The following is a 13,144-nucleotide window of genomic DNA, read 5'->3' on the forward strand; positions in this document are numbered from 1 at the left end:
ACATGATAACTAGACAGCGGATTTCAGGTAGCGATTTAAATATTAATATGGATATGACTAGTGCAATTTTTTAAATACATGTACATGTCATATGGTTTATAATCTATTATTATTACCTACATCGCACACCACAAACTTCACTGAATAATTAGATTAAATTAATGTTATTTTTTCAACAAACTACATTTAAAAATAGTACATTACATCAGAGGCCGGGAAAATGAGGATTTCCGGCCAAGTGGGTATATACGGCCGAGCGAGCGTGCGAGCGAGGCCGGATAGGGATACGAGGCCGGGAATCCGTTTTCACGCCGAGGCATGTATAGTGCTTTTCTCAAACATACAATGAAATAAAATAAAAATGCTCTAAAGGACAATATTTTATAAAAAAAAGTTACTTTGCAGGCCTAGGCCTGAAAAATAATATGAAATCCCTTTACAGTCCTCTCGAGTTGTTGCGCCCAAAAAGCGATACTTCCCAGCCCATTTTAAGGAACGTAAAGACAATATTTCATTGCATGTTTGAGAAAAAAGTATTTTATTCTAAATAATGGACTTTCAATTTAAATATACAGGGTGGCCCATTCAAATCGGTCAGTATGGGAAAGTCTGAAACTATAAGACATACGAAGATTTGTTCTTAGGAACCATGTCACCGATTTTGATAAAAAGAAAAACTGCATTCATACAATTAAAAAAAAAAGTGTACCCAGCTGGGGAATCGAACCCGGTTGTTTTGAAAAAATAAACTTACACTATTTCTATTCAGATATCGTTTGTGTAGTTCTTAAGCAGTAAATATCTCTAAGAAACATAATGTCTAAAATGAATAAAATGAATTTTTTTCACATACTTTAATTTATCATAGTAGGTGTTCAAAGTGACAAATTTTTTTATAATGATCTAAAGTACAGTAATTTGCAATAAAAAGGGGATGTCACTTTTTTGCTTCCATAAAACACTGTGCGTAGGCGAGAGGCTGGCAACCTGTCACTGCAATGCCACAATTTCGATTTCTTTCAACCCCTTTTTGCCAAGAGTGGCACTGAAACTTGAATAGTTCATGTGCTCTGCCTACCCCTTTATGGGATACAATGTTAATGTAGTAGGTATGATCAAATTGTGTAAAAAGACAATGTGTCCAGCATCCTGGCACAATGCCTCAATGCCCAAGGGCCTATTTTAGATATAATTTAGCTATTAAGTTTTATGCTGTCTTAGTTATCTAGGGAGGATAATGAGGACTACGTCCCCTCATCATCCTCCTTGCATTATCCCGGCATTTGCCGCGGCTCATGGGAGCCTGGGGTCCGCTGTGACAACTAATCCCAAGATTTGGCATAGGCACTAGTTTTACGAAAGCTACTGCCATCTGACCTTCCAACCCAAAGGGTAACTAGGCCTTATTGGAATTCCAAATATCAAATGACATTTCGCACATAAGTCCAGACTACGTCCCCTATACTTGATGCATAGAGTAATATTTTGTCCTTTTTATAATGAACGGCTGTACAACAAGATGACTTCTAGGTTAAGCCCAGATTAAATACTTAAAGACGTGGGATTTCCGCTGGTGCATCTCTTCGTACAACGCATTATGCGAAAGTCTGTGGGCGCCTGCAAAACACATGCGCGCGCCGCGCGGTGCGCACCCTGTACCGGTCGATACCACCCCGAGCGCGCGACGCGCGCACCCCTCGTTCTATACCCAACAATCAGGTGCAAAAGCGACATGGCCGACAGCGAGTTTGAAGAATTTCGGAGAGTTTTCGACAGAATACCACAGCATACAAAGGCTCCAACGCCGTTTTACTCGTAAGCACTCTTTTCAATCTTTATGCTAAGCCCGGGTGTAGAGTTTTGTGGTTACCGCAACTAGTATTCCCGAGAGTGGAGATCGAGACGTGATGCGCGACGAAGTGAGCCACCCCAAGAGGATCTATTAAAGTTGGAATGTGGTGTTACAGTTTAGTGCCAAATGTGGGTTTGGAGGACGAGTCCCCGTCATCGAAAAGTGATGGCACGCCAGAGGACGACAGAGGTTGCGTAGCCGACAATGACTCGATTCCGACGCTCCCTCCCGGGACAGCGTCCCCGGGGCCTCCGCCTGAGCCCCCCGAGGCACACCGCAGCCCACGTCATCAAACCTTCGTCAATGGTGAACGACGCAGGCGAAAACTCCCAGAAATACCAAAAAACAGAAAATGTAAGTAGTAATTTTAGCACTCAATGCACGAGTTTCCTGTTATTGTTTTCGTTAGTTCAAGACCAAAGTTGATAGCCGGTTCGATAATTTTACGCTGGCGCTTGCATAGTCCCTATTAATAGAATCTGCACCTGCGCTTTGGCGAATGCAATTGAGTCCACCCATCCTCAACCTTAAGTGCTATTGCGACTGCCCAAATCCTAACCCAAAATTTCAAACCCCTGCACAAAAGGTGCAATGGATACCCGTGGTAACATCACTCTAGGTAGATATTATTATAGTCAGCCACTAACTTATGTTTTTTTTTCATAACATGACACATGACAGATTGTTGCCTTAGATCAAGCCTAATATCTTGCTTACGAGGATGTATCTTATATAAGGTCCTAATTTATTAGATGCAGATATTTTTACAGCTGATAGTACTCGGTCTCTGGAATATATTAAACCGTGAAACATTATAGCTTTTACGATGATTTTTTGGAGAAAACGGAAAAACAAATTTGCTACGTAAAAACACCCTGTTTATGTGATTATTAAATGAAAACTCATTGAACAGATTCTAGTACCTCTTTTACGTACCACTTAACTGTAACTGGCCACTTCAATGACATGTGCAGTTTTCCCGCCGAACCTTTACGACATTTACAACAAACAATTGTTGACATGACAGACAGTGTTATTGTGACATGTGATAATGCACATGATGATTTTTTTAGACGAAATTATAATTAATTTTTTTGTTAGGAAAATGAAATCAAAAAAGTTACATGAAAAGATTTCTTAATTTATATTTAAAGTTAATTATTTTAATGTAAAGTATCATGTGTTAAAATATCTGCAACTAATAAATTAGGACCTTATACAGAGTGGGGCCTGTAACAAAGGCGAATAATTGAACTCTAGGCTATTCTCCTTATACTGATCAACATTTGTTCGGCGACTTTTAAAAATAACTTGTATTTTGATTTTTATCACCCTTGAAAGTTTTTTCTAAGAGGTAATGTATTGCGAATTCTGTTAAGTCTAAAGTGTGACAGACAACGTCAATGACAACAATAATGGCGTACATTGAAGCTAATATTTATTTTGTATGAAAAATTAAAAATTTAAAGACTTCATAATTTTTAAAAGTCACTGAACAAATGTTGATCAGTATAAAGAGAATAGTCTACAGTTCAATTCTTCGCCTTTGTTACAGGCCCCACTCTGTATATTTATTACATGTGGTTTAAAAAACTGTAGAAATTTATTATGCATTTCGTTCATATTAACCCTAATCTAGGTAAATATTTTTTTGATTCACCCTCGTAGGCCCCATACAGATGTAGTGCGAAAAGATTTGACTTCGTATTGATACGGAAACGTACGAACGTGTCATGCTATTTCAGTCAGTCTCAGTACAAGATGTACTGACATTGACTGAACTAGCATGACAAATACGAACGTTTCCGGAAAAATACGAAGGAAACCCTTTTCAAGCTACATCTGTAGTAGGTACAATATGTTCACTTCCCGCGAAGTGGTCTAAGTAGAACTTTGTTTTCCATGGTAGATCAGGCGGCTTCGGATCATACTTATTATATCTTGATTAGATTATATCTTGATTAGATAAGAAGCTGTCAGTGTCAAAAATTAGGTACATTTCTTCTACCAAAAACTTCTACTTTGCATCTTTTACCGGGTACAAAACTTTCTTCAATCCAAATTTAAACGTTTAGGTAAGACTCACACAAAGTCACTAAAGACTGTACATGATACAAAGTGAGTATGCATGATATGGTATATGTTTTTGAATGCATGAATGAGTAGGTGTGAGATTTTGCCGAATATATTCCGTTCGCTTGACCACTAGCGTCACATCCCCACCAATGTATATTTTTACAAGCTAAAACAGCTTACACACATTAGAATGTCATTTACCATAAAAATACTTTTTAAAACTCATTTCGACTTTAAGAAGTCAGGAGGAGTTTCTACTTCAAGCATTGAAAGTTGTTTAAAGACTTGTATGTGAGAGATTTTCTTGTCTAACTTTAAAAAGAGCAAAATATAGCGGTCTGGGCCAAGAGAACACTTTTTTGCTTTTGGCGTTGAAACTCTTGGCCCGTGGGGTCCAAGTGCCAAGAAACTTCATGGGGCGCTGTCCAAAAAAAATATTGATTGGCATCTGGGGACCGTAGAGCTGGCAGCTTCCTCGCTCAGCGCATAAGCGTTGCGATTCAGCGAGGTAATGTTGCCAGCATCTACGGAACATTGCCGAAGGGGGAATATTATTATAGTTTTAATTTGGGCTATATTTAGATTTAGGTTAATTTATAGTATCAGCAACAAAATAAAGGTACATGTTTGGTACTTACATACTTAACAAATAGAATTTAACTGTATTTGATATTAATTATAATTGGATATTTTGTGACTACTGTACTTTAGAACTATTTCAATCTAATTACAAGAAATAAAATGAAATAACTTTTAATTTGGATTGATCAGTTAAACGTAAAAAAAATATTTCACTGAAAACATTTTGTAAACACGGTCAGAAGACAATGTCAAATTCTGATAAAATTCATAGACCACGTAATAAATATAGAACCCTAAAAACAATATAATTACGTAGTATGTTTTAATATTATGTAGTTTGATATCCACAAGTTCTTTTAAAAAAGTGCTGTTTTGAAAATTCACATTCTATTAAAATAGTTACATATTAATCATGTATGTCCACTTTTATCGTGAACACTCTTTATTATAGTTGTTTTTTTTTTATTACTTGTAGGGATGTATTTACTTATATAAATACAAAATACCCTTTGGCCAGTTATGCTCGATTCGTTAAGTACGTAGGTAACTAAGTTCAAGTTAAGTTTGCCTTTTTAAGAATTATATTGCCTTTATTGAGTATTTTTTTAAATATTTATTAATATTCTCAACCAATGTTTAAACGGTAACGTCAAGTTTATTTTATAAAGTATAAAATTATAGACACTTTCTAGTGGTTATTGGCTTTTTTTCGTAAGCTAGATCATAATCTTTAATAGCTTTTAGATTTTCATTTGTATTCTGATTTTGCTATTGAAACTTAAACTAAATTCCTTTCGTTTAAACACGATCAAGAGTTTATAAACATAGAAAGCCAGTCACGCTAGTTTACTTTTTATATCATTCAAATCTAACGAAAAACGAAACGAGGGAAAATCTACGACTTCTTTTAATCGGGCAACGTTGTTAACTACTTTGACCGGCGTGATCTGTGGTTTGCGACCGCGGCTTTGACCGTATTTCGTTTCGGTTACAAATACGGGTCATGATCAGATCGTCGGTATATTTTGGGACAATTTCATGTACTGATTGAATACAATATTCTGTAGAAAAGTACGTTCCGTACGTACGACGTACGTAATTATATAGGTAAACCGTTATATAGGTAAATTAATACGTTAGATTTTTTTTTTTAAATTTGGAGTAGTTTAAAAGTTATATTTTGACTGAACGTATGACCTCGTCCTGCCTATAAACATATAAATATCCAGGACAAACCCTAAATCCCATTCATTATGACCCATTTACAAGCCACTTACATTAATAATATTGTATTATCTTACAGCAACCATATTGACATGTGGCCAACCGGCGTCACTTGCCGACGAGCTCGGAGCCTTGGCTGGTCCCCTTATACGACCAGGATGCCAGGGCCGACCACTTCTAGTGCTCAAATGTGGGTACTTGCTCGATGAAGACTCCAGCCCAGACTCTGAGCGACTGCAGAGCCTGGGCGACGTGGACAGCGGCCACAGTACAGCACACTCCCCTATAGACACTGGCCCCAAAAGTTTATCTCCAACACCACTACAACAAAATGGTGAGTTTTTTTAATGAGGTAGGAGTCAAACGAGCAGACAGGTCGCCTGATGGTAAGCTATCACTGCCGCCCATGGACACCCGCAACACCAGAAGTGTTGGAGGTGCGTTGCCGGCCTTTAAGATAGGTGTACGCTCTTTTCTTGAAGGTTTGAAGGTCGTATCGGTCCTTATATGAGTACTACTATTTCACTTAACATTCACAATAACATTTTTTTATAAGTAGTAGTAGTAATAATCACTTTATTGTGTACAAAAGTTTATATACAATTTGTAGGAATAGAGATACAAAGCCGATCTTATCCCTATTTATTAACAGATTAAACATACTCCTCTACTCGGAAAGGTTCTGTATTCGGTTGTAGATACTTTATTTCTATTGATATATTGCAGCACAAGGTACTTGTCAATTAATAATGCCGTGTTTATATATACAGAAACAAACATTTCGGTTTCGCCATCATCCAGCTGTAGCATTAGCGGTATCAATTTTGCTGGAAACATGACTACGGTGCCCCACAGTCAACTGGAAATGCTAGAAGCAACACATAGAGGCCTACATAAATTTAACCCGCGACATCACGATGAAATAGAAGTGGAGATAGGTGACCCCATTTATGTCCAAAAAGAAGCAGAAGACTTGTGGTGCGAAGGTAAACATTGATTTATTCAGGGATTTGAATGGGAATGTAATTCCGTTTATCTGTTGGGCCATGATAGCAATATTTAAAAACAGATCAAATACCTATGAACGGCATCCGTAAAATGACCCGATTATAATACTAATATGATTGTCCTTTATTATACAGGTGTAAATTTAAGGACAGGACAGCAAGGAATATTTCCATCAGCCTACGCAGTAGATATGGACTATAATGACTTTGATCCAGCAAATGCTAAAGTAAAAAGAGAGCGATATTTATTAGGGTACGTGTGGTATATAAATTATTTTTATTGTATATTTATTAGATTTTGTTTAACTCACATTTCAATATGCCCCAGGTACATGGGATCAGTGGAAACGCTAGCTCATAAAGGGACAGGAGTAGTCTGTCAAGCTGTTAAAAAAATCGTGGGAGAGTGCAGCGGTGAACCTAGAGCGCAATCGTGCATTCTAGAAGTTTCTGATCAGGGCCTACGAATGGTTGACCGATCAAAACCAGAGGTAAGTTCAAGTTGTCATTGCTTTTTGATGAGAGCCATTGTATGGATAGGTATGAAAGTTTTAACTTAATTGTTTGGTTTTGTGTTTATAGAGAGGTCGAAACGCTCCATGCATCGACTACTTCTACTCATTGAAGAACGTATCGTTCTGCGCATTCCACCCGCGCGATCACCGATACCTCGGCTTCATAACAAAGCACCCTACGCTACAGCGCTTCGCTTGCCACGTGTTTAGGGGCCAAGAATCCACCAGGCCAGTCGCCGAGGCCGTAGGGTGAGTACACTACTTATTATTTCCTTAGATATAATACCGCATCTTTAATTCTAAATCTGTATATTTGTGAGCTGACCCGAAATCGCGAAAGCTAGTGTCAGTATATAGATCGGTAGTACATATTTAAGTAAAAGAAAACAATTAAAAGTGAAAAAAATGTATCATTCTGATTTCAGGAGAGCATTCCAGAGGTTTTATCAGAAGTTTATAGAAACGGCATATCCAATCGAGGATATTTACATAGAATGAAGTTCTGAAGCTGTAGCTAAAGCAATCCTCGTTGCAGTAATCTTAAGCTTATCCGTTGCATTTGTCACGGACTCACGGTTATCCAAGATAGACTGGAGACAAGCTGTAAGTTAATAGGTAGATTAGTAAATACGTGTTTAAAAACACGTTGTAGAATGGTGTACAGAATTCATGCTGGTTATACTATGGTGCTAACATTTTTTCTCCTATATATTATCCAGTTATATTAAAGCTATGTCTATGCGTGATTATAAGTGCTGTGATGACCTGATGCTTCAAATATCTATGAAAAAGAAAAAACTAAGCAAAGGTTAGGTATGCCAGATTTATTTCTAGCGAAGAAATCGTGATACTAATCCTATTTTATTGAAATTTGGAGAAAATCTGTGAGCACTATATGCGAGTTAATTGTGACAAAGCAACGTAGGTATCTTTAAACTCGTTGTCGGACGCTGTGTCGCCTACCAACAAAGTTTCAAGCATTTTAAATTGTCATTCATTTGAGTGTTAAACTAAACAAAACATACTTGTAACTACATAAGATTTCAATATTAGAAAAGATCTTCCAATCGTATTATACCTATTCACACTTTTAAAAAATAACTCTAATAGGTGAGTACCATGTGTTTTCTCGCAGCGCATCTCGTTCGCACCAGTACAATGAATTGACTTGAGCTTTTTGCTCCTATGGGGTAGTAAGTGATGTCAAAATTAGGTGATTTGACATTATTTTTCAAATACTATTCGGCCTCCACAATGTAAGCTTTCCGATGACGATGGTCAATCTTTAATAGCCATGTGGATAAAAATAATCAACGTGATAACAAAATTCATTCATTAGAGTGAATCCTTACATAATTCTTGCAACAGGTTGATAGAGAAATGCCTTTTTAATCAAACTTTAACAAGAAATTACAAATATACCGAGAGACCGGTCTGGCTCAGTCGGTAGTGACCCTGCCTGCTGAGCCGCGGTCCCAGGTTCGAATCCCGGTAAGGGCATTTATTTGTGTGATGAGCACAGATATTTGTTCCTGAGTCATGGATGTTTTCTATGTATATAAGTATTTGTATATTATACATATATATCGTTGTCTGAGTACCTGCAACACAAGCCATCTTGAGCTTACCGTGTGGGAGTCAGTCAATCTGTGTAATAATGTCCTATAATATTTATTTATTTACTTTAATTAAACTGACCACACCATAGGTATGTTTAGCCACCAAAAGTGATGTCTCTCGGACATTGCACCATAAATCGTCTGAAATAGACGCTAAGGCCAGTAGTCATTTGTTATTACGCATACAAAAACGTTGTTTGTTTAGTTTATGTCACACATAATTATGTATTAGTCTTCTGTAATATTTAACATAAGAAACTAATATATATTGATTTTGGGTATTAAAAGTAAGATAACTACATATGTTTAATTAAAAATGTGAGTAGTAAAACTAAAATATTTTTTATTAATTTCAGTAAGAAAGGTCCAAAAAGAAAAACATTAAATAATAGCGCATTCCAAAATTAATTTAAATTCATACAAAACGTTGTCGTGTAGTGACGAGTTGACGACATAGAAAAGGAACCAACTTCATGACGAATCAATCACTGACATAATGACCTCTAGGTATGTATCATACTTTTTAGTGTAAGTAGGTACTTAAATGTCAGAAAGTGTCGTTTTCATACTGAATGAGTTATTCACAGATAATCTATACAAATATATAGATTAACATGGCTGATGTTGTTTTTGCCTGATTACGTAAAAGTAAACTTATCTTTTATGGTTTTTAAGTCATAATAAAATACAGTGATATATTTTTCCGGTTAATTGGAAAGTAATTAATAATATAAGACAAACATTAAAAAAGGGTCAAGTAGCCTATTTAGAACTGTCTTGTTTATGGTCGTTTAGATTTACCTAAGTATAAATCTGTATTTACCTATCTACTAAAAAAGAGCCTTCGCTATTAGTTTCATTCTTAGCACATAGTGTAGTACGTATAAGTAAACTTATTGCAAGGACACTGTTTTCCGAAAACCGCCTGGACAACAAACATCACAAGAGTCTACCAAAATGCGTAATCCATAGTATCTTAATAAATCGACAAGTATTATACATTAAACATTGAATCTGAAAGAGTACAATAAATGTTTCATTACTTGATGTTTCTCGTTTGTAAGGATCCAGCCATCTGTCGGTGTATTGTTTATTTCATTTTGTACAACAAAGTCAATGTACATAATTATAAGACTTTGTAACGCGCATCAAAAGTAATAATAGAAGTAAGTAGTAGGTACTTAGTTTCTTAATGTAAGATGGGGTATTATTAGATCGCCAAGAAAATCGACTAGTTAGTAGGTACTTAGTACGTAAAGAAACTAAACATACCAAAGTCAATGTACATATAGGACTTTGATGCAAGATTAATATACCTATAGTGTGGGACGTAAGCAGGAGCAACTACGTAAATGTTAATTTATATGGATATACACCTTTTCTTAATTCTAAAATGGATCAGTTACAATTGCCCCCCAGTTGAGATTTGCCCCGGTGTACCTTACATATTTTTCGCTACGGATCCCAAGCCTTAAAGTAAGTACATACGTTTATTTACTTTGCCTGATACTTGGCAGTTTAGAGATTAGAAAAATACACTGTAATTATTATATTAATTAGAGAAGTGTTATTCACTTTTCGCTATTATTTTTTTATTTAGTTACAATAATCACGTTGATAGTCACGTTGTAGAATAAAAAAAATGTGTGATAAGGAATCATTTCTCATTCTAAGCAAAATACTCTTTATTTTGTGAATGGGATTAGTGTCTGCCTGCATATGCATAGATTACATAATTAACAAAATGATTATATTATTTATTTACAATAATTATTATATTATGTCTTACGCTATGCAGCATTAGATTTTCTATATTCTGATTACATAAGTAGGTACACGATGTAAATAAATAAATTAGGTCCCGGTGCCTTTTAAAGCGTTTTTGTATAAATAGACAACTCGAAATAATCGACTTAATCGATTTATTATAAACAGGCCGACCACTTCTGACCAATGCCAAAAGCTTAAGCGTCTTTACCTAATGTTACGTGGTTGACGACGTCTTAGTGTAGGTAAATGTAGTTCGGTTCGTTACAACCTAATTTTATAATACCATATTCCTAAAACGTCGCAATGCCAAAACAGATTAGTCACACAATGTCTAAAACTTGAAATGACTTAAACCTATGTACTTCTCAAATTACCGTATTCCCAAAATGTATAACAGTGAAATTAACTTAAAATCAAAACTTCACTTTCTCAAAATGCCTAAAATGCAGTATCCATGAAAACTGTATTTTTACAGTTTTTCATAAATAATTAGCATTAATTAACTAAATGAATACTAAAGTTAATAATAAAACACAGTGCAAGGAATATAATGCACACTGTAAATACAATTTTAGGTATTCTGAGAAAGTGTCATTTTGAATTTTGGTTATTATGAAACTAATACATTTCGAATATTGAATGTAATAGGCCAATGTAATTTTTTGCAGTTTGATGTACTGAATTGGTATTTTTGTAATTTTACTACTAATCTGTTTTAACATTGCGACATTCTGAGAACATGGTACTTATTATAAAATTTGGTTGTAACGAACCGTAATCGTTTTTAATAGGTATAGCAAAATTTTGGTAGGACTTTCTACCAAAACTCGCTGGTAAATTTACTGTGCAAGTTTTTTTTTATGTTATCTCGTAGGATCGTCTTTTTAAATAAACGCAGTGGAATGATACACAACTAGTTACTTTAATAAAGTTTATTCAGTGGCAAGTGCCAGATTTATTATATAAAAACTCGTCGCGTGATCGGTTAGGTACTTAGAATGCTGTAATATTAGTTATTTTATTTTTAAACCTAAGTACCTTTTATTTATCTATTACAGCTTTTAAATAACTCGTAGTTAATTGCCCCGATAGTCACGAAACCTGTTATAATAATCTAATCTTCCTAGTTTTAACTATTCGGTGGCAATCATTACTGGGTTAAATTTATATATATATTTAAAGATTATTTCATGAACTTACCGATATCGCATTAAAATACCTACCTACTTAATGGTAATGGTTAACTTAACACAAATACATGTTAGCTACGAATATGTCTTGTCCTGTGCATTGAATGTATATATATTTATTAAGTTAGGTGTAAGTATATAATATATTTTGTTACAATCTTCAAACAGAAGCGAAAGGAAAAACAAGCTAAAGGATCTGCCACTTTAGAACTGGGGATGGTTAAATACCTTTAACTGTTTTTTTCGACTTTCATATGTATTACATAATCTAACTAGTCCAGTATAAGAACCAGATCTGCTTGTGTTAATTTTTCGAGATTAGTTTGAGTAGAGTATTTGGTTTGGCTGTGTAGTCAGGTTCGCTTCTTTTAAACTAAATTTATTTTAAAGCTTCCAAAACATTGGCCTCGAGTCCTCGACTCAGAAACGAAAAACAATTATATCATAAACATAGGCATTAAGTAGGTATAAGTATAGAAGTCAGGAATCAAAAAGAAAAGTACTAAATTACTAAATTAGGTTAAAGTCATTAGAATCAAAATTGTACCTGTGTGTATATGTACGAGTAGATGAAGTTAGTTTTTATCAGTATTCTAATAATATCAAAATCAGTTTAAATTACTTAAGTTAATTATAAATTAGACGGACTATAGAACATAATATAAGATGAGAATATTTTATTACCTACCAAAATAGTTTGTGTTATATAATAGTTTATGTTATACATATACATATTGCGATTAGATCGGTAGGATAAATTAACATGTTAAATCTTTCCGATTTTCACACATCAATATAATTTTATTACAGTAAACCCCGTCGCCTACAGACTGGTATTTCGCCTACTAATTTTTAACAGTCATCTCAAGAGAAGCTTGCCATGACGTCAACGTAACTATAAATATTTATAGGACCGTGGTCTGGACATTGCAACATTTCAAATTCGACCACTTATAATTTACTACATCTTGATCTATTGCTAGGTGGCTAGGCTAGTCTATTATGTTTACGTACCACACATGCTTCATATATATATATATATATATATATATATATATATATATTATGTATGTTATTCGATATCTCCGAGAATCATGGACCGATTTTCAAAATTTATTTTTCATTCGATCAGGTATAACCCCGAGATGGTCCCATTGGCACCAAGTCGAGGTCTGATGATGGGATCTTGCAGAAATCGAGGGAACTCTTCAAATGTTATAGGCACATGTAATGTTTTTAGTGTATTTTTCAAAGGTACACCAGTATTTACGCCTGATGGTGATAACTTTATGTGGCTGAGCTGATGATG

The 13,144-nt window shown here is 35.1% G+C and overlaps 1 protein-coding gene across 1 annotated transcript; it reads left to right on the top strand.

Moving 5' to 3' along the window:
- The first annotated feature begins 1,732 nt into the window (after positions 1 to 1,732).
- On the top strand, positions 1,733 to 8,648 carry LOC125241741 (JNK-interacting protein 1). The gene is made up of 8 exons (XM_048150355.1): positions 1,733 to 1,815; positions 1,968 to 2,206; positions 5,814 to 6,068; positions 6,505 to 6,720; positions 6,877 to 6,994; positions 7,070 to 7,232; positions 7,324 to 7,505; positions 7,682 to 8,648. Exons 1-8 carry the CDS (start codon positions 1,733 to 1,735, stop codon positions 7,752 to 7,754), a joined length of 1,329 nt encoding a protein of 442 aa, XP_048006312.1. The 3' UTR covers positions 7,755 to 8,648.
- Positions 8,649 to 13,144: the final 4,496 nt, after the last annotated feature.

Source organism: Leguminivora glycinivorella, chromosome Z, assembly GCF_023078275.1.
Source record: "Leguminivora glycinivorella isolate SPB_JAAS2020 chromosome Z, LegGlyc_1.1, whole genome shotgun sequence".
Lineage (NCBI taxonomy): Eukaryota > Metazoa > Arthropoda > Insecta > Lepidoptera > Tortricidae > Leguminivora > Leguminivora glycinivorella.

Excerpts from the sequence above, each read along its gene's own strand:
- LOC125241741 (XM_048150355.1), top strand. The coding sequence starts at position 1,733 with ATGGCCGACAGCGAGTTTGAAGAATTTCGGAGAGTTTTCGACAGAATA. Across the intron at positions 6,721-6,876 it reads AGAAGACTTGTGGTGCGAAG|GTGTAAATTTAAGGACAGGA; the intron begins GTAAACATTGAT and ends TTTATTATACAG. Across the intron at positions 6,995-7,069 it reads AGAGAGCGATATTTATTAGG|GTACATGGGATCAGTGGAAA; the intron begins GTACGTGTGGTA and ends AATATGCCCCAG.